The following is a 25,949-nucleotide window of genomic DNA, read 5'->3' on the forward strand; positions in this document are numbered from 1 at the left end:
CTGTTATTTCTAGGTTCATTGTTTTACTATTCAGAATGAAGTTATCATATACCTGAGATCTAAAATCAAATGCATACCCACTACAGCCTACCAGAGAACAGCTCAATTGGGAAGCTGGAACAGAGGGTAAAGCAGGGAATACCAGGATATCACTTGAGAAAATAAATCTATTAGATGCATTAGCTGTATCTCTGGACAAAAGATGTGATTTAGGTTTGGTAAGAAACAGTACAACAGACACTACTTAGTATTCCCTATTCACTCAGCCCTCAGGTACCACACATGACCTGCCAATCTCCCTTTGCTCTCCTTCAGCGAGCTTCATGTCAGCTCTGAGAGCTGGTGATAATTAACTGACTGATTGCTTCTGAGACAGAAACCTCTCCTCTCATTACCTATCCGTGAGCTCTGCCTGCACGGATGGCTAGAGCAGCCTGGCAGCACTCTGGATCCTGGCCCATGGAAGGCAGCAGGAAGCCAGCAATGGGGAGAGGCAGCAGTTTGCCAGCTGCAGCCGTTCCCCTCAGCCATGCTGATGCCGTTGGGATGGCTGCAGATGGGCTGGTTTGGCTGTGGCCAAGTCAAGCTGCTCCGACAGACAATAGCTATTCCCCATCCCCTCCCACAGAGAGGGACTACAGCAATGATTAACCCCAGCTGTAAGGGCAGGGAAAGTGCGCTCTGAGCAAGCAAGGTCAGTGCTTTCCACTCCACACAGCGCAGAGCCTGCAGCAGCACAGTAACACCCTTCCTGACAAAGGGAGAGCACAAGGGAGGTAACAGCCCAGAGCAGCAGACAGAGGGATCCCTGGGAGAGGAAGCCAAACAACAGCAAGTAGGGAAGAGTTCAGCTTTCACTGCTACAGCAAGCACTTGATGAGGAAAGTATTTGTCTGCTGCCTTCTCAGCCAGGCCAGGGGCTGGGAACCAGAGCGAGGAGCAGCCCTGTTTCAGGAGGAGCCTTCGCTGTGATCAGCCATCACTGCCCCACAGCCGCTGAAGTTTCGTGTTCAAGTGCTCTGTGCAGTCAGAGGGATGGTTCCTGCTGGAAACCAAACCCAGGCCCTTGCTGTTGCCAAACCACTTCCTTCAGCGAGTTTCTTCACACATCAAAAGCTCCAGCAAAGCCCTGGCAATCGCTCTGCATGGGAAACTCAAAGTATGGCTCAGATCTGGGGACCTGCATTTCTAACAGTTTTCCCACTGGGAAAGCAGGAGGCCAGGCTGGAGCAGCTGTAACAAGCCAAGAGATCTCTGCTATGTCCTCCAAGACACAGCTGAAGAAATTTCTCATCCATGCAGCTAAAACCCCACATTTTGTAGAGGGATTAAAAAAGAAGTCACTGAACACTCACATTTGTTGATGTTTTCTATGTCGCCCTGTTCAGTGATGATGTTCAGGAGCCCCTCCATGAGCAGCAGAGCCTTGTGGTACCTCTGTGCACAGTCCTCTCTGTGGTGGAACATCTCATCCAGGGCTGCAGACTGTACCTGCAGCAACAACCCCATTCCAAGAGGTTACCCCCCGACCATACCCAATGGCCCCTCAGCTGCCTGAGCACCTCCTTCACCCAGAGGCTGCACACAGCATCATGAGCAGGAACCATTACTGCCCAGCACTCACTCTGTGCTAACCCTGTTCCCAGGCACTGTGGTTATTACCATTTGCACAGCATAGCTGAAGATGAGCTTCTCTGCAGTGATGCTGTTGATCCGATCCATGAGCTTCTGTTTGTCCAAGAAGAACCTCTGGAGTCTCATGTTGAGGCAGTGGCAGGATGAGACACTGGATTTGTAAAGCTCATTCAGCTTCTTCACAACTAGAGTAAAGGAAGGAAATGCTTTAGGCAATACTCCTAGTCCTCCCTGTGCCTCCCAATCTCCATGTACAGGACCCCAAATAAGTAACTTCGAGACAACAGGGTTATGTTCAAAACAGAAGACTGGTAGGGAAGTACCTGCTGTACCAATAGGGTCCTCCTCCTTTCCTCTGTCACCTTCCCCAGTTATAAGCCTGCATGTGGCAACACCTACACGTATGCCCAGTTCACCTGAGGCCAGGTCTGTTTCCTTCAGCTGCCACAGGGCAGAGCAGTTTGCACTGTGCAAGATGTCTCATGCACCACCAGAAGCAACAGACGTGCCAGATACAAAGCTCCTGCTACCTGATGGGTGCTGACGTGCCGTGAAGAAGTACGTGACCAGTGTGTGGTAGCTGCTGGAGCTGCGTGTGGATCAGCAGCACTGACTAAGCAAGGGAATCTCTCTTGGGACTCTGCTGTCCTGGGAAGAAAGGACACTGATGCCTGTGAAAGGCCACCTCCTTTCCTGAACACAGCAGCTCATATGGGAAGGTTACAGGATAAAGAATCAGGAATCAAGGGTGATTCTGATTAGATACCAATCCAAATCAGCAAGTGATGGCCCAGCTTTGAGTCTCCTTAGCTGCATGGCATGGCCTACACAAAGTTATGGATACAAACTCCCACCAGCATCTGATGAGTATTAACTGCTATGTGCACACTGAAAATCCCCACACTGAATCATTCACTCCTGGAGGAGGCAAATCAACACATACCATGAACCTGCCTCTCAGCTATGATGCAGAGGTGCAGCCTCACATGAGAGCTAGGCCTTGCAACCCAACCTAGCCTTGCCAGGCAGAGGTAAGACCACAGAGAGGCAGAGAAGAGACTGCTGTGGGTACAGACCCTGCCTGGCACACACCACCCAAGGACATTCCAGGGCAGTGTCCTGGTCGTGCTTCCCTGACTTTTCTACATACATGGGACACAAGTATCTTGAAAACCCTCTCGTCCTCACTGTGCCCCGAAAAACCTAAAGGAAACAGATTTTGTGGTGAGAGAAACAAGACAGGACAGCCTTGCCCGATTTCCACACATGGAGGGACAAATTACACTACAAATCTAGATGCTGCAATCTGCCCTGAAAGGAGTGATTTGGGTCATGACAACATTCCTGTTAGCCTGAACTCGTGGAAGATGTGCAGCTAAACCTGCGTGTCTTGCTCCACAGTGCCTGCTACAAGGTCTGTGTACTCACTGCTTTAACTGCTATTATTTTACACCCCATCCCAAGGCAACACGAGTACTTTCAAAGACTGAGCTCTTGGGGAAGGTGGCTGGTGGGTCAAGTACTACAATTGCTTCAGAAGGTTCCCTCAGTAATATTACAGTGGTAGTTTTAAAACTGTTTTTTTCTAATCACTGAATCACAGCCAGCTTGCATCACAAGCCAGCCAGCCAGATGCAAACATTAAGGCCATAACACTAACAAAGAAGTGACTCTGGCATTACCAGGATTGTACTTCCTGTGTTTTTGTTTCACTTGAAAAATCATCACTGCCAGGACAGGTCTCCATTTGCCAGCTAAGCACTTCCTAGGAAATGCACTGTGTAATTAAGTTGGGCTTACTCAAGTACAAATAAGCACCTGTGATAGAGATGAACAAGGAATCAGATAAGATACATCTCCCTCTCACTGATCTGTGCTGAAGATTCTCACCAGGGCATGAGCAAGAGCTTTTGGACATGAAGTTAATGTGAAGAGAGGAACAATCTCTCAGTGTTAATAAAATCAGACCTGGCTGTACAAGGGGACGATAAGAAACAAGCACAGGACATATGGATTCACACTCACTCAATCCCCTCCACCCTTTTGCCATACTTTTAATACTTCCATTCCAGAGGAATCCTCTGTGCTCAGCAGCCCCTTACCTTGCTTGACAGTGGAGGAGAGGCACAGCTTGCCAGCTTTGATCTGCTCTATGGCCATCTGCAGCCCTGAGGACAGAAGCTCTGCTACCTTCAGGTACAGCACCAGCTGCTCTGCATAGCTGTAAAGAAAGCACAATAGATGAAGGGACAGCAGTGAGTGACCTGAAGGATGTCTGCTATGAGATGAAGTGACAGAGACTTGGGATCTGGGCATCTCTCCCTGGTCCTTACCTCCACTCCCGGCTGAGGAGGCTGATCTGGTCGGCCACCACGCTCTCCTGGAGCTGGTACTCTGCTGTCACAGAGCTGCTCATCTCGCTGGAGCTGCCTTTAAGGGCAGCAATTTCCATCACGTAGTGGACAAAGGCCAGGGTGAAGCGGAGGCTGCGCAGGATGTCAGTGTGCTCTTGCTGTTGAAGGGATGCCAAGGCGGCGGTTACAGAGGGAATGCTGGCACACCAGGGAGGGCTGCTCACCTAGAGCTGTGCCAGCAGCTCATCCCAGCTAACAGAAACAACAAAGCCCCAAAGCTCCCTAACACCTCTGCTTTGGGCAAGGACAGCCAAACTCAGCCCCTGCATGGCACCAGTTCCTCCTCCACAGTAACAGCAGCAAGCAACAGCCCCAGGCCAGAAACTTCCAGGCAGCTCCCTGGAGAAGCTGGTGAGATGTGCTCCGAAACTACATGTCCCCTTCCCAAGGGGGACCCCAGCTCTGTGGGACTCTTTCAGAAGTCAGCCAGGAAGGGGGAGAGCTCATCTGCACCATGGGCCCAGCTCCGGTTCCCACCACAGTAATGCTGGTACAAAACTGAACATGAGTGTGGATTTCATGAGTGACAATCTCCTGTGCTGCAGAAAACTGCAAACAGTGTGTGTCCCCTTACAGCCCTCACTTCGCTTTGTTCTTTATATTCTCCCAGTTCAGTGCAGTGAGTCCTGGGTGAGTCCTCTGAAGAAACAGCAAGGACAACCTTTTATCTGCAGCTCCTGTCCAGCTAGTGAGGGCAGACAGCCTCTCACACTAAGTGCTATGTTCACTTCAAAGTACTTTTTCTTCTGCTGTTACAGATCAAAGGGGATTATCCCATTGCTGGGAAGCTGCATTGCTTAAGTCACTGCAAGCATTTTTGGGAAGTTAAGTGTTTGTGGAAAAACTGTGTGCTTGTGGGTCTACAACATGAACTGCTGCCTGGATCAGATGAAACACCACTCTTTGTACTCTCTAACCTGCTTTATCTTCACACACTCAGTGGGTCAGTTCCCTCAAAGGGGGCTGGGTAAGGATGTTTCCTACATGAATTTATCAAAACCCTCCCAGTCCTCAAGTTCTGCAAGCTTTTGTTTTGCATTCACTGGCTCAGGCACTTGGCTGCTAAGGCAGTTTTGACTATCTGAATTATGAATCTCTCCTCCCACTGTTGTGCTACCTGGACAGTCCAGTATGGTAAGGAAGTGTTATCTCCATCTTCCTCTATTTTCTTTAAAAGCAAAGGAGGAACCTGGAGATTAAGTAATCACCAAGTCATACAACAAGTTTGTGGCAGAGCAGGAAACTGCTGAGATCTTGCAGGCCTCAGCCTGGTATCTCTAACCAATGCACAATCCTTCCTCTCTGTTTACACAGTCAGCTTCTGTTACTTATCCCAGCATTTGTGGCTTCATTTGGCATCACAACAGTCTTTCCTTCTGTAGCCATCTGTATTGTGTTTTTAAAAACACTGCAAGAGAAAGTAAAACCTCTAATTTGCCTTGTCTGCACCTAAAGAAACTTACAGAAGATGGACAAACCACCCATCTGAATACAACAGCTTTGCCCAAGATAAACAAGGATGCTCAGACAGTGAGATTTCAATGCCCTGAAAGTATCAGCAGAAACCAGAAAGCCTGCCAGGTTTGCATTGTGGCCAACTCCACAGGGCACAAAGGGGTCTTGAAACACACTGTAAAAGTTTTGTGATATGCAAATGGATTCCTGTGCTCAGCAGGAATGATGGCTGAACACAAATGACTCATTACAGACAGAAGCTGAGTGCTGTTAACAAGATCAAGTTGATACTCCCTTATGACACTTCAGTCCAGTGTCCACAGTGGTGGCAGCTGGCAGGGGCCCATACTTCTGGGACCTCACACAGGTAGGATGCTCACTCAAACTCACTGCTATTGTGATCACACCAATGCTGAAAATCCTAGCCCTTTGGCTTTGCAGGTAATTAAGCAAACGATGCAATTCAATGCATAATTAACAACAACAAAAAAGATCTAAATAAAACCTGAAGCATAAGAGCAAACCCACATCCTTATGTATGCGTTTCTCTGTGGCTATCTAGGGGGGTTTAGCAACACCAGCAAAATGCAGATACAAAGAGCCTTCCCCAGTTGCAGGCAGCCCAAGGAGGCATCACAAGTAGAGCTAAAAACGTGCCTGAATCTTCCTCCCACCTCTGCTGCAAATGGGCAGCCTGACCTACATTTCAAATATATCTCAGCTACAAAAGCATTTGCTTTGCTTCAGCCTGCAGAGAAGGGGAGCCTGGCAGCTTTTCAGCTACACAATCCGATTCAGCTGTTCTAGTGCAGAACATGGTGTCCCCCCAACCCCATCAGTACCACAAGTGTCAGGTTTACTCTAGTTCAGACTCTCTCAGCTGAGGCTGTATCACTGTCTGACTCCCCAGGTGCATGTGGGAGGCAGTGTATGATATACACTGAGCTACTCACGCTCTCAAGTCCACTATGTCATGCCTTTTATAAGGGAAAAAGCCCAAATTAGCCAGGTTTTCTTCAGAAGCTGCTCATACAGGATGCACCAGATGTTTCCAACCTGCAATTTCAGCTTTGGAAATGGTGACTTTTAACCCTGGTCATGGATTAAACAGCTTGGCAGCAGACTCAAAAGTCACCAAACAGTGCCAAACATGCCCTGGCTTTTCTGAGCACTTCACTGGCCTTACTGTCTTTGAAACCACAATGCTCCATCTTGGGAAGCAAACCCCTTGGCTGTAAACATGGAGTTATCTGACCTCTGGATGTGCTTTACTTTCACTCCTCCATCCTTTGCCCAGGATGTACCCACCTCCATGAGCGTCTCTTCGGGCAGCTCTGGTGCCTCAAATGTAACAGCCCCTTCCAGGTTGGCGGTGATGGGATCAGCAAAAGTGTACCGGAGACTTGAGGGGCCTTCCGCAGCATCCCCACCAGTTCCCACTGCCAAGTGCCGGCCGGTGAATGAGCCTCCAGAACTGAGAGAGCTGGAAGACCCCACTGGGAAGAAAAACAGGCAAAGGGATTACTGAAAGTATTAACAGTAGGTCAGCAGAGGGGACAGTCCTGTAGGATCCAGGATCCTGGATCCAATAGGAGCCAGCAACAGGTACTTTGGAGGAGGACGCAAGAACTCTTGATGCAGAGTAACCACTCCCCAACCTAAGCTCCTTAGTGACTTGGGTAGACCAGCTTAGGAGCTCAAGCAGATTTAACACACCTTCCACAGTGGCTGTTGGTTATGGGGACAATTCTTTCTTTTTTTACCCAAACTCTTTCTGAATCCTGCAGTGATTTCCTGAGCTGATTTTTATGACACACCACCACAGCCAAGTTCCCAGCCAAGGATCAGCATGGTTTGAACCCCGGCTCCCTATCACTGAATGAGCACCTCTCGTAAGTGAGGGTTTTACTATGGTTTTAAAACATCAACCCCTTAGATATAAACCAGGAGAGCTTTCCATTACATGCCCTGCATTTCTGCTTCCCTCTCTTTACAAATAGGAGGCTGGCAGAGAATAAATGACTTCAGCTGAGTCAGGACCCTAACCTCAGGATTCAGGACAACCAGTACGTATGGTGTCCATCAGACAATCCCCTCATCATCATCTTTTCCCCTTCTTGACCACTGAGTCCACCCTAGGAGCGCACTGCATATAAAAGATGAATACTTCAAAAGGAGTTTGTCTCAGGGTATTCATAGTACATTCACCACTCCAGAGGGTTTTATATCCACTGACACAGAGAGTTATGTTCTGTCTCACAGGGGGATGCCAATATCAGCTACTATACTCTGCTAATTCTACCAAGGCAATATCCTCCACTGTCACTGATCCTTTGGAGGGAGATGTTTCTCTTCTACACAAGAATTCAATCTGCTGCCCTACCCAGCCTTCAGAAGGTTCAGTGATATAATAATGTGCAACTGATCTGCAGAGAGCCACAGTCTCCTCTCCTCCCTGTTGGCAGCTGTGCTTCAAAACTAAGTGGATCATAAAAGACTGGCAGAGCATTGCCAGATCTTTCAGAGAGAGGGAAGGACCAACAACATCACATTCTGGATACCCTGTAATTCCGAGAGGCTGTTTGCAGAAGTTGGTCTGATGACTCATAAAAAGGCTCTGCCTTTGTATCCATCAAGAGATCTTACTCATGGCTTGTCCAAGCACTCGGGGTGCAGAGTTTCAGCTTGCAAAGCTCTCCTTTTCACCATTAACTTTGTGCATTAACTATGACATAAGGAGTTACTCACAGACCTAATAAACAAAGTATCAAGCAGCATTGCTTTGACTGCCTTGATCTAATGCTGTGTATGTATTGTAGGTTCACTATTCAACAGCCATCTCTTTCAGGCATCTAATCTGAGATCTTGGCTGTTTGGCAGACCCTTAAGCATCTAAATATCAACCTGTGAAAAACTGGTGCTTGGATCTGCTTCCAAATTGCTATTAACCCTACAAAATCAATACAGGAAGTCTGAATTCTCTATTCATAACACTGCAGTAGTAGCTAGAGGCTGCAGCCAGGATAGTAACCCCATTGTGCTACAGGCCCATCAGACACTTTGGAAGAGTGTCTGCCCTACAGAGCTTACCCTCTAAATAGACGAGACAAAGAAAGGATTATGGTCCCAACTTTCCAGACAATCAAGGATGTGAGTGGCTTTAGTTATGATGGAAATGCAAGCTATACCCAGGAACTGAGCCCATGTGTACCCCCATCCCAGTCAAGCAGCTTATTGTGGTTACATCCAAACCTTCCGTGCAGTAATTAACAACAACAGAGTCAACAACATTCAGATGAGGAACAGCCAAGACGAGAACTCAAAGAAGCCAAAAATGCAAATAAAAGTGTCCAAATATTTTCTTACACTGAACACAGACTCCAGCTGCCAGACACACGAGCCCAAAAAAGCCAATTGCCACAGCCTCAGCTGCTGGCTGATGAGGCCAGAGCACTTAGTGTCTTAAAAGAAGTATCTGTCAAGCAGGAGTGCATTTCCCAGTTTCCTACTCAGGCAGCTCAGAGCATAAGTTAACACCACTAGTAACTGTACATACAGAGCCATACTGGCCCTTTCCTAACAGTACTTGTGCACTGAAGCTGCTCGGCACAGATGGTCACACTTTTTATTCATAGCTCATCCAAAACGATCAGAACACAACACAAACTTTACATCTATTGACCTATCAGCAACACTGGGTCTATGAACAGCTGCAGCATCGTTCCTGAAGCAGAGAGCAAGGAAGTAACACAAGAGTTTGTCTGTCTCTTCCACTACTGGAAAACCACTATCTGGCATTAGTCCTTTTGCCAGTGCAAACAGTCACCACCAGTAACTGTGGATGGCAAGAGCCAGCACGAGAACCTCAAAGGCATTTAGACCAGCTGAGCTCCACAGACTGCTCTGCGCAGCCCTCTGCCACCACCAGTGTTCAGCACCAAGGAATTCAACACATTGCTCTGCCCCCGGCATTCCCACTGGAACAGGCAGGTAGGAATCATCCCTTTACCTGAAAACATCCTGGTCCTCGTGGTCTGTGGGGGGGTTGTTCCACTGGGAGGGGATCCAACAGTAAAAATCACTGGGGATGGGCTGGCAGAGCCCCCAGCCCGGGCACCAGAGTGCAGGGTCCCTCCGTAAGCACCTGAGGGAGCTGGGGAGACAGTTGAAAGGTGCAGACTGGCATTACAGGAAAGTTACTCAAGAGCATGGTGTGCCTCACCCAGCGGTTCTGTGCTCCTGCAGACTCTCTTGGGACACAGTGGTTACCAGCAGAGGCCAGCGCTCCCTTTGGAGGCATCATCCCTCACAAACACAACAGGACAGGCTGGCACGGACTACAGGACACGAGCCTGGCAGCATCACGGCACTGCTGCAGCTGTTCTTCCCTCCTCACTTCCCAACCTGCAAGCCCAGGAAGACCCACCCTTGCAGAGCCACCATTCATACTCGAGCTGCCTGGCAGAAAGTCCCCACTTCCACATGTTATCGCATTCAGAAGGGGCCAAAGAGGAAGCCCTGCCTACAAAAATCACACCACTAGCCAACAATTACACAGCACACGTAGCCCACAGCCCTTCGAGCGCTCCAAAGAAGAAAGCAAACATCATTACACTCCTCACACACTGCAGCCACTTCCTTTGCCAAAAGCCATCAGAAAAGGAGACTCCCATTTGTAGGAAGCATGTAGGCAAACTGTTCACCCCAACCCAGGATATCCAGCCAGATCTGCCTGGCCTCCCCACCTACCTGCAATTTCCATTGGCTTCTCATTGTTCAGGCTGTCATTGCTGCCAGCTTCTGAGATCTGTGCCCCAAAGGCTGCCTTCAGAAGCAGGTCAGTGAGCCTGCCTGTGCTCAGAGATCTAAAAAGAGGATATACAACATGACGCAGAAAGTCAAGAGGTGCAATGTTTTGGGTACCTTCCTCTCCAGTTTTTGCCATTCCTGGCCCACAACCACTTAACACTACACAGTGAATAGTCTGGAGCTGAAATAACCATTCTTCCTCTTTCAACAGAGCACCTGAAGCACCTCCTGCTACTTGTAGAAAGCGAGCAACTACTGTGACTAACTGCAGTAATGCAAGTACTGACTAAAGCATTATTACAACACAAGTTTTCTTTGATGGAAGATACAGAAATTAGCATCAGAGGACTCCTCCAGGTTACTGGAGAAAGCTGCATTAACACCAACACCTGAGTGACTTTGTATCCTGCAATACTGATGACATTCTGCCCACGGCTTTCAAACACATCTCTGGTCTGAAGCCCTGTGCCCACTGTTTGATGGACAAGGAACACCCATAACACCCTCTCATCCATGAAGGAGCAAGGCACACACCTGCATAATTGCAGGGAGTCTGGTCTAGTAACAAAATCCTACATCCCCACTTGAAACCCTGCAACCTTAGTGTTAGATGGGGTTTGAAATCTGCCCCATCTGTCCTGTATTAGGGAATAAAGAAGACTATAGCTCACCTGCCCTTGATCTCCTCCACAGGCCTCAATCCCAAACCAGTCTGCTGGCAGTGGAAATGACCCATCTCCTTCAGATCTGGCAAGGTCTTATTCCGTGTCGGAGTCACCATGACCCCCTGGTGGGCCAAGAGGGTGAGGAGATTCTGGGAACTGGGGGTTTTGGGAAACTCAAACGGGGACACGGCCTGAGAAGAAGAGGAGAAACAGAGACCCATCTTTAAAACAAAGGAGGAAGGTTCCCCTCATCCCCCACTATTCATCAAAATTAAACCGTATACTTAACAACCTAAGGAGGTGGAAATCCCACCCCACACTGTTACTTGTCCCCAGTCCCAGAAAGACTAAAGTGAAAGGACAACAAACTGCTGAAAACTTGCAGCAGCCTAACGTAAGCAGAGAAAAGGCTGTCCCAGCTTTGCACTGGACACCAGGTTGTCACCTGCTCCCCCATCTCTGCTGGGGATTCCTCCTGGACACACACTTGAATCACCAGCTGAGTCGCTGTGTGCGAACCAGCCCAGGCACTGCAGCTCACTAATACACTTCTGCCTAATCTGGGCAGCTCCTTTTCCTGCCTGTTTGAAACCCTGGCCTCTGCTCAGAGTGAACACTGCTGCTGCTAAGAACCAGGACACAGATCACTAAACAGCCCTTGAAGGAAAGTGAACAAGCGGTGATAAATCCAGGTCAGTTATCCCAGCAGCAGTTCATCCCCAACTAGCCCAAGAAGATCAAGCTGTGAGAAACCCAAAAGCAGCCTCCTTGACATACCTTTGTAGGGGAGCCCACTATAGTTGGCAAAGGGCTTCTCTGCATGAACTCAGACAGCTTTGGTGAGGATCTGAGCTGCCGGCAGTGCTGCAAGCCATGAATCTGCAGAGGCTGGCTGACTGGGGTATGACCGAAGTGAGCAACAAGAGGATCAGAGTGCTGCTTGGTTATCTTCTGCCTGCAGGAATGCAAATCCGACAGGTTGGGAGCACTGTGGAGCCGGGAGCCCATCCCTCGAGAAGAGTGTTCAGGTGCTGAGGAACCTAGAGGACCCAAAGTAACAAACCACATCATTTTCTGGTTCTAACATGAAACGTCTGATCCCAAGACAAGGGTTCAAACATCTCAAACTCAAACACCTACATCAAGCTCAAACATCTACAGACCAAAACGTTCAGTGGGTGGCTAAGGATGGCACTCTGATCAGTGTCACAAAACTGCTAGGCCTGATCAGCTTTTGACTCTAAAGGAGGAAGAGACATGAGCAGGGAAATAAAGGTATAGCTTCTCTCCTTCACTGGAGCCCTTAAAGAGAAAGGGACCCTAACTGTCATTGCTCAGCAGCAAGGTAACTGCACATCAAGCAGGTCACTTGGCAGAGGAGCTGTTGGGGTTTTTGAGATGCTTTTCCTTCATTCAATCCATTGACTTTAAAGTCTCGAATTCAAGTTTTTGGCACTCAGGGTCTGTGAAGCACTGGAAGACACTGTCATGGCAGGGGGGTTGAAACTAGATGATCTTAAGGTCCCTTCCAACTCTAACTGTTCTTTGATTCTATGATGGGATGCGAATGGATCAACCCCAACACCTACCAGCACACAGAAATCCTGGCTGGCCAAGCATCAAGAGAAGCTGCCAAAGGAACATATGCAACCTTGAGTGCCCTGAGACTATGGTTCTGGCCTTATCCATAGGCATAATGAAGGAAGATAAGGACTAATGAACGCACCAGCAACAGGAATCCGGCTTCTCACATCTGCTCCAAGAGAAGACGGGATAATAGTCTGGCTGGGCTGCTCTGGGATTGTTCCAACTTTGAGAGAACACAATGAGAAAAAGAAGTTTATTCAGTATTACGTTTCCGTAGGCAATGACAACACTGTGCACCACCTGTTTTACAGAAAGATGCTAGTAATCTTTTCCATCTTCTCAGCCCTAGCTGCCTAGTGAAAAGGTCAACAACTTTGTAAAAGGAGAAAAAACCCCCTCCGTCTGGTATTAGTTCAGTATATTTTAGTCTGACTTTGCAGTGGTATTAATTCAGAGGAATAGAATATGAATATTCTGCGTTTCTCCACCATCAGAGACTAATAAATATAGGACTGGAAACAGCAGGGATATAGAGCAGCTCGTTACATCACAGTCTGTGCCTTTATTAAAGCCAACAAATTGCATCAGTTTCACACTGGGGTTTTTCTTATCCCTTTCCACATGAGTTGCTTGTTTGCATCTGCATCAGGCTACTGGATATTCAGACACTACTCTTCAGTCTGAACAGCACTTCCAAAGCTGCTCAGGATTTTGCTCTGACAACAATTGCCTTATATTATTTTCCTCCCCCCATCCCAAGCCAGTAAAAAGACACTTTGCACTTACAGAAGCCCTCTTTAGAGGGCAGCAAAATGTTTGATGCAGACACAAAAACAAAGCTGGCCTCTCCTGGGGCTAAGAGGGATCTTCCTCTCCAGTTTACTGAGGCCAAAACACTTGTCAAATAATCTGTTGAGAAGAGCCATGGGAGAACACAACCACCTGAATTCCCTATTACCTGGCAGCTACAGGAAAGGGGCACATGATTTTATTAGAGCAGCAACATGTCAGTTAACATCTTACCTTGCGGTGATGGCATAAATGGCTTGGCACCGCCAAAGGAGAGCTTTCTAGTGCTGGGCATGGATCCATGCTCTCCAGGATAAGGAGGGGAAGCACCAGTTTTAGGAAAACCAAGAGGACTTGTACTGCTAGACCTCCGGACCGTACCAGACCTTATAGGAAACAACAGCAGAACACAGGTTACTCCAGATGCCAGTGAGAAGAGTAAGAACAGTACCACAGACACACACACACAGAGCTACTTCCACAGAAGGCAGAGCTTCATGACTGTTTATCCTGGATGAAAATCCCACTGTCCCAGAGCTACACCAGTACAGATCTAGATGATAATCCTTGCTCTTGAGAGTTTCAATCTAAACAAGATGGACTGAATGAGAAGAAAGAATGAGATTAATTTAGCTGTACAGGAAAGCCTGCAATTTTTCAGTCACTTTTTAGATGCTTTCAAGTTTCTACATCAATCCTGAACACGACACAGTTTCCTATCTTGCCACATCCAGATGTTTATTTTAGGCAATCTCTTCAGAATACCCTGAGAGGGCTTTATTCAAGTCTCCCTCCTCTGCTGAGCCACTTGCCCTTTTGTCATAACAGCCTGTTAGGTAGAAAGCTCTGTGAGTGAAGGCTGTAGGATGCAGAGGTAAGCTGTGCCAAAGGCACTTTCTGCAACACAGCTTGACTCAAATCAGAAGTTACAGAGCAAAACAGAGCCATGTGTGACTGTCAGATCTGAAACAGCTCACTGCTACCCAGAGGAATTTCTTTTGGTAGCCCTCTTTTGGGGCTGGACAGTCAGGACTGCCTGGGCTCCAAACCCCTTTAACTCCTTGTGAAGCCTCACCTTGCCTCTCTATGAGAAAACAGTACTTTCATCAAATCCTTTATTCTACTCTCAATTTGGAAGCATTTCTCTCCTGTTAAAAGAACACCACTCTCAGCCAGTAGGTGGTTTTCTGGACAGGAATCAACAAATATCATGAAAAATCTCTCTCTCAAAACACTGAAAGATGCTCTCACCAAGGTATCCTGCCTCCCCTCCCAATGACACGGCATTAAGCTGTCCACGCACATCTGAACAGGAGGAACAAAGACATATAGGTTTTGGCACTGCAGGCAGGGCTAGCTCCATTACCCAGGAGTGCCAAGGTTATCCTGGTGAAGCATCAGTACATCTAACTCTAGGTGTAGGTTTTACTTTATGCTACATTTCAGAAAATAAATAGATAATAATATATCTATTTCAGTAGCTGAGATTTGACCCTGCCCCTTGCATATGTTACTATATTTTGCGGCCAAGTGAATCCATGCTGTATTCATATGCTTGGAAAAAAAGGAAATCCTTTAAATTTTTAACCTAAAAAATCACTAAAAAATCAGGTTGCTCTCTGAAGTGCCTGGCCCTGAAGCAAAATGAATACACAGTAAGGAAATGGGCACCTGGCAAGGTGAAAAGAAAGATACTTGGATGTTCAGTGGCATAAAGAATTGCTGCTCCATTAAGCCTCTAAAATATGAGCCATCCAGAAGGCTGAATAGCACCTATCAGGATCTTGCAGGTAAAAACACCAGGTGACTCCTGCTGCTGAAAGATGTGGAATGTCAAATGCCAACCTAGGATGGGATAAGGAAGCAAGCAAACAAGCAGGACAGGTGATGCGGCCAAAAGTAACCACACGTAATTACCACCTCAACAAGCCACGTATCTATCCACCACCAGGCTACGTTACACAGGCATACACCAGCCAGTCAGCTGACAGTGGCTGAATGCAGAACCAAGAGTGTATGTCAAGTGACTTGGCAAACATAACGAGGCACTTGGCTGTAATGCCCTATCTGATACACCTGATGGAAAAGTGGAATCACACACTGAATGCTTGATGAAGTTTTCTCCTTCCATTCCTGAAGGGTGTCTACTGAATTTACTGATTAGAGGAAATGATGGTGAGAGAGAACTATGGCTTCTGGGGGCAGAAAAAACCATGCCACCAGAGATGTTGAGAAGATGCTAAAAGCAGGCTGTGAATCATCCTGATTGTGTCCATTCCTCAAGTTCCTCTGCAGGGACGATGCTAATCTCAACGTTACACAGTGGTGACTAAAAGTTGCAAAACATGACAGTTTGATCCCTGACTGGTAGCTGCAGGCTGTGAACCTGAACTCAGCAGCCTGTCACCCGGTCTGAGGTAGGCACGACATGCCTTGGTGCACCCTCTGCACCTTCTCCAGAGCTCTCGCTTTATATGTCACATGGATAACCAGGACTCTTTCGAGAGTTCCAACACTAACTGGTTGTGCTGTAAAAATCACAAGGCACACAGGAAACGGGAAGGAGCTTACCACAAAACCTGCCACATACTCAAAAAGTGAGCGTAAAATAGTATTAAAGTAACACTGGCACAAAACAATCTCTGCTGATCCCTGATTAATACCAGCACATCGTGTCTCTACTTCTGGGTCTACTTTGAACAGGCCTTATGCTGAATTAGGCTGGCTGAAGCCCAAACTTCTGCTGACATAGGTATTACCTTACGTCTGAAACCTAAACTTTAACTAATCCAGATACCAAAACAACTCATCCAAAAAAAGATATGACACCTCACAGACACCTCTGTCTGAATACTCCTGCTGTACCAACTCTTTAAGATCCTACATGAGTTTCCTTCCAAACAGCTGTCAACTTAGATTTCAAACCTCTAAGAACCAGGAATTATATGTGAGAAGAGACAGAAGCCCTGTATGTCTTGGATGTACAAGGCACCACCACTGAACCCAGGACAGCTCTACAGCTGAAGGCTGGCATCTGAGTCTTCCTGATGGCCTTCAGCAAACATGCTCTGCCTCACAGACATACATTGCTCATGGTTTAATTACTCCTGGCTGCATAACCACATTAATATGCAACTCGTGTACGACACATCATCTGTGGTGTGACTGGCTACGGGAACTAATTGAGGTGAAGTCAGGTAAGTTTTGTAGCCACATCCATTTTAGTTGTTTATCTCAACTTTTTCCTTTTATAAAGACATTTGCCAGTTGGGTGGTATTCTCTGCTTGGACACTCAGCTCATAGCTGCCATGGGAAAAGCTGTCAGTCTCAAAGGGGCTCAGCCTACACTGAAAGCTGACAGCAGCTGTCTCACACACACGCACACAGACAAAATTTACAGTACCTGGTAACAAATGAATCTCAACACCACTATACAAAACCCCCCAAACTAGGTTACCACATAACACACACCATAGTGGCTCCCTGCAGCAAGTGGCTCCTCCCGAACCCATTTAGAGGGACAGAGAAGACATGGTAAAGCAGTTTGTTTTACAGCCCCCATGCTGTAATACCAGAGCCCCTGCACTGATGCTACCCCCTCCTCCCAGCCCCAGCACTTACCGTGGAGAGGCGTACTGATTGGGAGACTGCAGGTTCTGCTCAATCCGCCGGTAGTTGTGGATCTGTGTTGGGACCGGAATGGGCACGGAGTGTCCGTACTTGCTGCTGGAAAACTGACCTGGCCGGCTGTTGAAAGGAGACAGACAAAGAAAGCCTCTGTAAGGGCTGGGCCTTCAACCAGGTAATTGGAGGTTTTATCTTCATAGAGCAACTGTACACAGGGAGCATCCCCTTGGCTGTGCTGGGGTTGTGGGTTTATGCTAGGAGGTGGTTCAAAGTCATATCAAAGGGAAGTGGCTCCACACATCTCCTGAAAACACTCACCTTTCTTCCAGCACAATTCCCACCCACAGAGCGAAGTTAAAACATACACCCAAGCGCACCACTCCCTCCAGGAAAACTGGAGCCCTGTTATTTCAGGCCACAACTGGCCTAGTTCCCAACAGCTCAGATCCACAGCCAAGGAGCACATCATTGAACAGAGTCTAAACATTCATGGCTCACAAAGGACACCAGCAAAGATTTTGCTGCCAAGAGCTACTTCCGACTCATGCAGAGGCACTGCTGCAGCAATGGCATCTCCATGAAAGTCTCAGTGTGCCACAAAGAAAATAGAGTATTTGCAAGTTAACTACTGCGTGGAGAAGACAACTTGGGAGAGAATAAATTTGGGGGGCAGGAGTTGGTATCTGTGTACCCATCAGTGTCAGCTAGAATATCACACACACAAAATGGGATGGCCCATTATGCAAACTTCTGACTTTCTAGTTCCATCCAAGCAAGTTTATCAGCTCACATCTGATATGTATTCCCCCAGGTGAGAAATAGTTTCCCCTGTTACTCATAGCCTGTACCATGCTATACACAAACCTGTGCTATACAAAATCCATGCAAACACCACATTCAACTAGGTAGCAGCCTAAAGTCTTTTCTTAAAGGCTCTAGAATTCTAGGATTAATTGCTATGGTGATGCTATTTACAACTGCCAACACCAATTGCAGGGACATTGCACAGTTACGTTAAGATCTTATTGGTAATGAAGGCTTCTTCCCTGTTGTCAATCAAAGACACAAGTCTCAGGTTTGCTCGAGAAGCAGGAAGCATCACTCTTTTCAGTCTGTCACTTGGAGTAAGATGAAAGGAGACAGTTAATTCAGCAAGAACATACATGCATGCACAGGGAAAAGAGAAGAGTTTGTGACTTTTTTTGTCCCATTACCAGAATTTCTTATTTTGGGAAGGGTCAGTAGCACTCTGGTTTACAGTGACAGTGTTGAACAAAGCTGACCTGCAGGAAAGTGTCTGCAGCTCTCCAAATTATGCACATGAAAACACTTCTCCAACAGAAGAGAGCTAAATGACTGGAAGAGATCTTTCAAGGCTGACAGATCAAAAAGTGATTCCAATTTCTTCATTCCTCTCTCAAGAGCTTTACAAAGTTTTTAAGTTCTATATATTCCTCTTTGTCTGCTCTTACTTCTTCCACCAAGAGAACAGACTCAATCTGACATTTGCCTCTAAAAGGCAGCATGGAAGCCTTGAATCTTCATTGACATACAATGAACCAAAGACATTCAAAGCGACTGATTGCTTAGCAGAAAGGTGAGGCTTTGGTGTCTCTGCCTTCCATCAATGTAAGGCATGGTGTCAAGACAGACACAAAGTGAACAGAGCTTTAACTAAGAAATCGGAGAGTTCATGTCAAGCTTTGTGCATATCCTGATTTTCAGCACACATTTCAGATGCTGTCTTTTCCATCTGGTCAAAATCCATCAGAGGAAAAGCAGTTTTCAGGTGAAGGGATCCTTCCCAAAAGTTTTATCAAGTCCTCATAGAAGGCAGGTTTCTCCACAAGGTGCAAGTTGCAAAAGAAAGTATCCAAATGAGGTGACATACACTAAACCTGCTAACTGGCCTCAAGCCTTAAAGACTACGAGTGGCCATAAATTTGCAAAGATCAAGAGATAAAGCTGGGACATGGAGTTTAATTACTTGGCAGTAATTAAAAGCTCTTTGAAAATGGTATCAAATCCATTGCTGTGGGATACACCCAAGGAAATTCTCTTCATTAGACTTCCTAAACATCTTCAACAAGGAAGTGTTAAAAACCATAAAATTCAAAACATGCCAACTATCAGCATGTTTTAATTCTGCCTAGTTCTTATCCTCTTAGTGAAGGACAAGGAGAGCTTCTCTAGAGCATACTGTGACATCCTGAGGAAAACTCATGCTGGCCACTCTAAAATAGCCTAAAATAGCTTTCTGTCCTAGTTGGAATGCATCCAGCATTGCTTCTAGCCTACAGCCACACATGAAAGGGAGAACTGCTGCTTCTGAGTGAGTGAAGACAGACAGAAAATCAGGAGTCCTCTGTGCCAAGGAAGCCAAGTGCTGAATCCATGGGCCTCATGACGTCGGCAGTGAAGGGCACTGAAACCCATGTCAGGAGTAAGGGCATACCTGGGTGGCACCACTTCAAAGCACTTTCAGGGGACAGATCAAAGATCACGCTTTACACTCTGGATTTGGAGTAACTGCTCCAGTCTTTCATTATTTATGTCTTATTCACATCCTGGACAGGGTAGGAAGTAGCACTACAGGGGCTGCATCTGCTCTACAGAAGCTGCTGGGAACAAGTAGAAAAGACAGAGCAGCAACACATTCAAACCAGCTGCTGGCACTGACTTGCCACCTTATGATCCAACAGAATACGATGAGGCCAGTTTGGTGCAGACAGAGATGAACAGTGTAAAGTAGGCAGCATTTTTAGTTAACTTTCTTGAATTTCCACTCACTGCTGTCCAGAAACAAGGCCAAATCCTTTCTTTAGTAAAGACTGATCCTCGGAATGCAAAGGAATCAGTTAAGGAATAAGCTGTTAAAAAGCTTAGCAGGCGATGGCATAAGAAGCCTCATGCAATTAAACTCCACACTGTGGTACGTGCTTGCCAATTAATCTGATCACGTCAGCAAGGCTTTGAGCTATACTCTTCTCCTTTAAATTTCTATGCTTTGAGGCTATATTTTGTCATTTTCTGGGCTCCATTTACGTGACGAGTGTGTCAGCACATAGCCTGGGACTACATCTTCTTCTTAAGAAAGATTTTAGGGTTATCCAGCTCCCAGTGTGAAATCTCCTTCAACTGTCCTCCCCCAGTAGGTGCCATACTGACAGAATGAAAGATGAAAACTCTCCTGCTTCCCCAGCAGGCAAGAATGAGATGGAAAGTAACACCCTTAGCTCCCTGCAAACTAAGCACACAGCCTAAAGCTTCAAGCTCTAGAGTCAATGGGATCTCCTTCCACAGGCCATTAACATCTTCTGAACACAAATACGTCTGGACCTACTGGTGGTGCTGGGCAGCTGGTGGTGTGTGGGGGCACACGTTACCTATGACATTTCTAAAGGCCAAAGCTGGGTTTATAGCAACTGGTTAAGTTGAAATTAAACCTATGACAACGCCTGTTTCCACTTGTTACTCCTACTACTGCATCCTCTGTTAGCAAACAAGGCCCATATAGCAGCATTACTTTATACAGACGTAATGGAAGGAGCTTTTCAGATCTTCAGGCAAACTACAAACAATGAAGTATGCCCAGATGTGTCACAGAATCATAGAATAGTTAGGGTTGGAAAGGACCTTAAGATCATCAAGTTCCAACCCCCCTGCCATGGCAAGGGCAGATAAGCAACGCTCCTCCCCATTTGCCCAGTAATTCAAGCCCATTGCAATTTCAACTGTAGCTAAAGGGTTGTGCTCTAATCCACTGCATGAATTTAGAAACAGGGGTCTTCAGCTGGAATACTCACCACCTCTGCAAGGTAAGCACAGAGGGGATCAGTAATACATATATGCCAGTGGAGTACACATACCTTTTGCTTGAGAATAATCCCTGGCCCCACAGGGAACAAAGTTAGTTCATGCTCTACTGTGTTCTCTCATAGCCCCTCCTTAGGGCCAGAAGAGGGAGAGACAGGCTCTGTATTTGAGACTGATCAGTGCTCTAGGCTGGGGAGTTCCTCCTGGGTGTTTCTTGTTACTCTTTAATTAAAGGAGAGATGTGGATCTTGCCCAGCACACCAACATCTGTAAAATCCCCTTCTGGAAGTAAACGGGTGTTCAATTAATCAATGTTGCATAGTCACACCAAACAGTCTTACCTGGACGGGCTAGGAGAACTGCTGTATGGGGGTGAAGGAGATGGTGTCCTTCCCTGGCTTTCCAAGCCTGCTGAAGTCACCAGAGAACTCCTGAGGAATGACAGAAAGAACCTAGCTGCCAGAGTATGGAAACCAGCCCTTCTCCCTTCCCTGGGTTCCTGCCACCAGCCCTGCTGAGTCTAGGAGCTTGGGGGACTGTCACGCTGCCCACGTGCTCTCTAGTATTCAGGTGCCACATGCTGATGATCAAACTGAAAATGGTCACCACCAGGCAGGTGAGTTATCCCTGAAACAAAAGTTAACCCAGCCACATCTTCCCTCCCATCCACCAGAACCCAAAAGCCCCTAATGCACACTATGCTCCAGTGGCTAAGTGATTTCAGTTGCATTGGTGGACTTACCCGCTGTACATCAGGCTGTCTTGGATTGGTTTCCCTCCTGCAGCCTCAGCAGTTAAATCACCTGAGGAACAAGGAAGTGCACAAACAGATTAATACAAGATAATTTTCTTAAAAATCTTTATATATTCAGAGCAACTGAGATTTGGGTGGAATTTCCTGCTTCTCCAAGACCTGCTGAGCTGCTTCTAAACCAGTGCTTCGCAAAACACATGTGGGCTGAAGCTGCTGTGCGATCCTTATACCCTGAAGTTTTGGAAAATTTAGGCTGAAAGGAATGGGGCCAAAACCCAACAGAATCATTTGGGACAACAAGTATATGCCCGTTTGGTGCAAGCAATTGGCTGCTGTGGAAGAAGACAGTGGTATATGTTGCACATAGGGCTTTGAAATATCTGTGTCTTAAGTGGCAAATATCCAGGGCAGTCAAATGAGCTGGCAGCTGGATACACAACATGGGAGAGTTTGTGCCTTTGCCAAAGCATCTGAACAGTGGAAACATGACTAGCACAAGACAAGTGTGTACTGGTCCCATCACTGTTCCCAGGAAATCCACGAGCAACACTGAGCTCTTCCTTGCCACAGGATTGCACAGCAGAGATATTTCACAGTTCTACCCTCCAAATTCCTGTTTTAATATAGGTAGTGCAGCTGGAAAGGGAGGAATCACAGCATTTACCACCAAGTTCCAACTCAGCAAAGCTTCATAAACATGGTCAAGGTTAAACAATATCCTTCTGCTGGTTAAGTAAGGACTTGTGCATGGACATACTTAGGCATGTGGCTGAACTGTGGCCTTGGCCCCCATGTACACATGTATTTTCAAACAATTCCTATCAAAGTATAAACACATAAAAGTGCTAAAATTAAATCAATGTTTGAAGAAAAATCCAACATATTTTAGTTCTCCCTCAGGGATTTTCTCCAGTGTGGAATCCATCTTACTAGCTCAAATCCTGTTTTGGACTGTGACACTAGGTGAAGACAGGATGACATGGGAATGGCTTCTGTGAGAGAAAGACATTTCCCTGTGAGCCTACTTATCTTCTTTTCCAGTTGGATTTCCAGGTTCAATCCCTTCTTGAGGTCCCTGAATAATCTTTCATCTCAAATCCAATCTTTGAAGGTAATTACAAAATACAAACCCAGCCTGTGAGACAGATGTTCTCTTCCAGCTTGATAACAAAACTGTTTCCATCACTCAGTCAGGACAGGTTCAATCTCTTTCAACTTTCTAGTAACTATCTCACATCCCCCTCTGCTTAGAACGTCTGCATTCTCAGAAACTTACTTGAGAACTGTGCTGGGACCATAACGAAGTCATCTGTGTCACAGGATGAATTCTTACTGCTGCTTCCAGCAGAGTCCTTCGATCCATGCAGAAAGCCAGGGGAATCCTGGGTAGGAGATGCCAGTGCCTTCTCCTGCAGCTGCTGCTGCATCTCTCCAAGGGACTGCTAATGCAAGAGGAAAACAAACACTGACTTCAGCTACTTTATCATCCTGCTCGATCCTTTAAACTCAGCTGTGCAAGGCTACAAACAACATTTTGCTGATAAACCAGGGCTAATAATTTGCCAGAAGCAGCTGTTTAGTTTTCTAACATGGACCCTTTCATGTCCATGTCACAAAATAGCACCTTTTGTTACACAAAACATACTACCAGCATGTCTGATGCTCCACAGGTAAGGAAAACATGACCTGAGGTATTGCATCCCTCTGCTAAAGCTTTCTGATTCAACGTGTTTTGTACCAACTCAATTTAGTATGGCTGTGAAACTGATACCAGCTTTGAGACATAGATCTGGTTGTTCTTTGGGGTTATGTTTTTCTTGTTTTGATCTTCAACATTAAACATCTGGTCTCTCCTAGCACTTTTGCAGTAAGCAGCACTCGGGAATGCGTAAGTAAGTGTCCCTGCACTTTCAGAACAACCCTGTTTTGCTGTAGAGTGCTGATAAGGAGTTAAAGAAAGGCCTGAAGGAGGCTAAGCACTCAACAGATGAATGCTTCACAGTCAACAGAGGCAGCACAAAGTTTAAGTCCCATTTTTCTGCTTCCTTCAGTCAAACAATCCTCATGTTCTGCAGACAGATGGAGGAGGCTGAATGGTTTAAGACAGCTTTAAGACAGCTGAACTACCCACAGAGTAGATCACAATCTTTATCCTAATGCATTTTTAGGCTGAGACAAACTTGAAATCAGCTTTCACTTGGGCCCTGTTAAGTCCCTGTTCACCCTCTGAAGACTCTCCTGCTGTACTAGTGGGGACACTCTCACTGTACATGCAGTACATACAAGCAGAAGGAGTTTTCCAGCTGTCAAAGTTGTCTCTTTTCCACCCAATCTGCTGAGCCAGCACACCTCCATCAGCAAAACTTCAAAATGCAGAGCAGGATTGGTGCAGTCACACTTCTAACATGGGACCCCCTCCTGGTCTGGCAGTGAGCCTGCACCATTCCTGAGCTTCCCAGACCAGGAAAACTCATGGGAAAGAGCCTGCTTTTCACATCATCTACCCATTCTGGGGGTCTTATGGTCAGCAGGGACTTAGCCAACCACCCTCTACTTACAGCTGCAGGGGAGAAGCAGCTCTCAGGGATGTGAGCGTTACGTGACATTCAGAGGAGGGCAGACTTCTCTCTGTCCAGCTCACATCATGAGCACCTATGTGTATTTCTGATAGTGCCTCTCAGCCTTTCCCACATCAGGCTGAGAAACCTTGGCCCAGGGAAACTCAGAGGACAAAGTAAAGAAGCAGTAATGCCAGGGAGGAAAAAATTCAACCCTTCTCCCTTCCCCTACCCATCGCACACCAGCATTCCTGAGTTCTAAGTCAAAGGCAGCTTTCACCAAGAGCCTCCAAAACCAAGCTTTCAGTTCAGCGAGCTGCAGGAATGTCACTTCACTGGTGAGTTCATATCCTGCCCTCCAGAAAAATTTGCATCATTTCAGGTAACCCGAGAGGAAAAACCATCAGTTCAGATCACCTCTTGCAAGAGCACGGGACTGTGGCAGGTCTGGCCTGAGCTGAATGTCCCTCTGTGGCTCCTGGGAATGCTGGTCACAAAGGAGGAGGGTCACTTTACAAAGAAGGGTGGATACACTGCCAAGCTGCAGAGACTTTGCTTGAAAACAGAGAACTTGCAGCCAAGAAACCAGTGCTCTACGCTGAATTAGTGACTGGTTTTGGGTTCCAAGGAACTCTCCATCTCTGCCAAGACAAGCTAATGTCGTTAATACCAACTTCCTTCATAAAGGCTTTTCACATAATAGGCAATGGCCAAACTGAAATATTTCTTGTGGGTAAAAAAAGGCAACTTCTAAACTCTATACAGACTGGAGAAGCCAATGAACCAAATCCAGGCAGAACTAAAGTGTTCAGTGACTTGCACCAGAAGACAGCAAAAGCAGAGACCTTGTTTCAGTAAAGCAAGCAGGGAGACCCATTGACAGTGCATCCTCTGAGCTGTACTTACAGGAGGTGATGCCAAGTGGGAAGTAGAAGAGCTGCTGGAGGAACTACCGGAGCCTGAACTGGGGTAAGAAGGCATTGGCACAGAAGCAGCTAAAACCAGGAAAAGACAAAACCAGGAGAAGTTGTCAAACTCAGTTTAATCAATAATAAAAGTTCTTTTTCATCTTTACCCATTGTGGTTTATCTTATGCAGCAACATGTATTTCATGTATCAGATGTGACCAATTAAAGGAGAACAAAAGAAGCATTCTGTTTGGTTATATGATTGACATTCACTCGCTCCACTGTGCACTATGTCAGCTATAGCTCTTGGGGTGGAAAGTCTCAGAACATCTGATCAAGGTCAGACGTCCACACAACACCTGTCCTACACAGATAGCAAGATGGTTTCTGCCCTAAAAAGCCTCCAAAGCATCTTTGCAAGTGAAGGGAAAGATAAACAGAGGAGTGGACTGAGTTACTCATGTCAGGGGTAGAAGCTAGTCCATACTCTTACAGTTTCTCCTTCATCAGACCTTGTTGCTTAACACACATCAAACATCTGCACTAAGTCAAACACATGCCTGCTCAAGTTATATGTGCTTGCTGCCCCAACAGTCACTCAGGCATCCCAGGCCATATACACCAAAAAACACCCACATAATTAACCATTCCACAAGGAAACAGTTCATTGCTTCCTATACCTCAATACGTTCTCCCTGAGTCACTTCTGCAAGTTCAAGAAGTTTTGCTTATTTAATCTCTTTGTACAGAAATTGTTCCACAGCACAAGCTATTCTTGCATCCCTTCCTTTTATGTTTTATTGTTCAATATCAGAACCGCCCATTTTATTCACTGCATTGTTGAACTGGCTTTTATAACTCTCACAGAGGCATAAAGCTCACACTGAAAGAACTAGTTAGCATTGACCTTCAGGCAGAAACAACGATTAAG

General features: G+C 46.5%; 1 protein-coding gene across 8 annotated transcripts in view; it reads right to left on the bottom strand.

Moving 5' to 3' along the window:
* Positions 1 to 25,949, bottom strand: part of ULK1 (unc-51 like autophagy activating kinase 1) — an 80,584-nt gene that overhangs the window by 3,533 nt on the left and 51,102 nt on the right. For 6 of the 8 annotated variants that reach the window (XM_062631570.1, XM_062631567.1, XM_062631572.1 and 3 more), the window contains 16 exons: positions 25,017 to 25,105; positions 22,829 to 22,994; positions 21,541 to 21,601; positions 21,140 to 21,229; positions 16,977 to 17,102; positions 13,589 to 13,740; positions 12,705 to 12,788; positions 11,756 to 12,018; positions 10,985 to 11,169; positions 10,254 to 10,369; positions 9,514 to 9,657; positions 6,813 to 7,000; positions 3,969 to 4,147; positions 3,738 to 3,856; positions 1,663 to 1,820; positions 1,356 to 1,491 (listed from right to left, as the gene is read on the bottom strand). In XM_062631570.1, coding sequence (XP_062487554.1) covers positions 1,356 to 1,491; positions 1,663 to 1,820; positions 3,738 to 3,856; positions 3,969 to 4,147; positions 6,813 to 7,000; positions 9,514 to 9,657; positions 10,254 to 10,369; positions 10,985 to 11,169; positions 11,756 to 12,018; positions 12,705 to 12,788; positions 13,589 to 13,740; positions 16,977 to 17,102; positions 21,140 to 21,229; positions 21,541 to 21,601; positions 22,829 to 22,994; positions 25,017 to 25,105 — 2,256 coding nt within the window. The remainder of the gene's footprint in view (positions 1 to 1,355; positions 1,492 to 1,662; positions 1,821 to 3,737; positions 3,857 to 3,968; positions 4,148 to 6,812; positions 7,001 to 9,513; positions 9,658 to 10,253; positions 10,370 to 10,984; positions 11,170 to 11,755; positions 12,019 to 12,704; positions 12,789 to 13,588; positions 13,741 to 16,976; positions 17,103 to 21,139; positions 21,230 to 21,540; positions 21,602 to 22,828; positions 22,995 to 25,016; positions 25,106 to 25,949) is intronic. The other 2 variants (XM_062631568.1, XM_062631569.1) reach the window with 2 other exon arrangements.

This window comes from Pezoporus occidentalis, unplaced genomic scaffold (assembly GCF_034315485.1).
Source record: "Pezoporus occidentalis ecotype Australia unplaced genomic scaffold, CSIRO_AGI_Poc_V1 ctg37, whole genome shotgun sequence".
Classification (NCBI taxonomy): domain Eukaryota; kingdom Metazoa; phylum Chordata; class Aves; order Psittaciformes; family Psittacidae; genus Pezoporus; species Pezoporus occidentalis.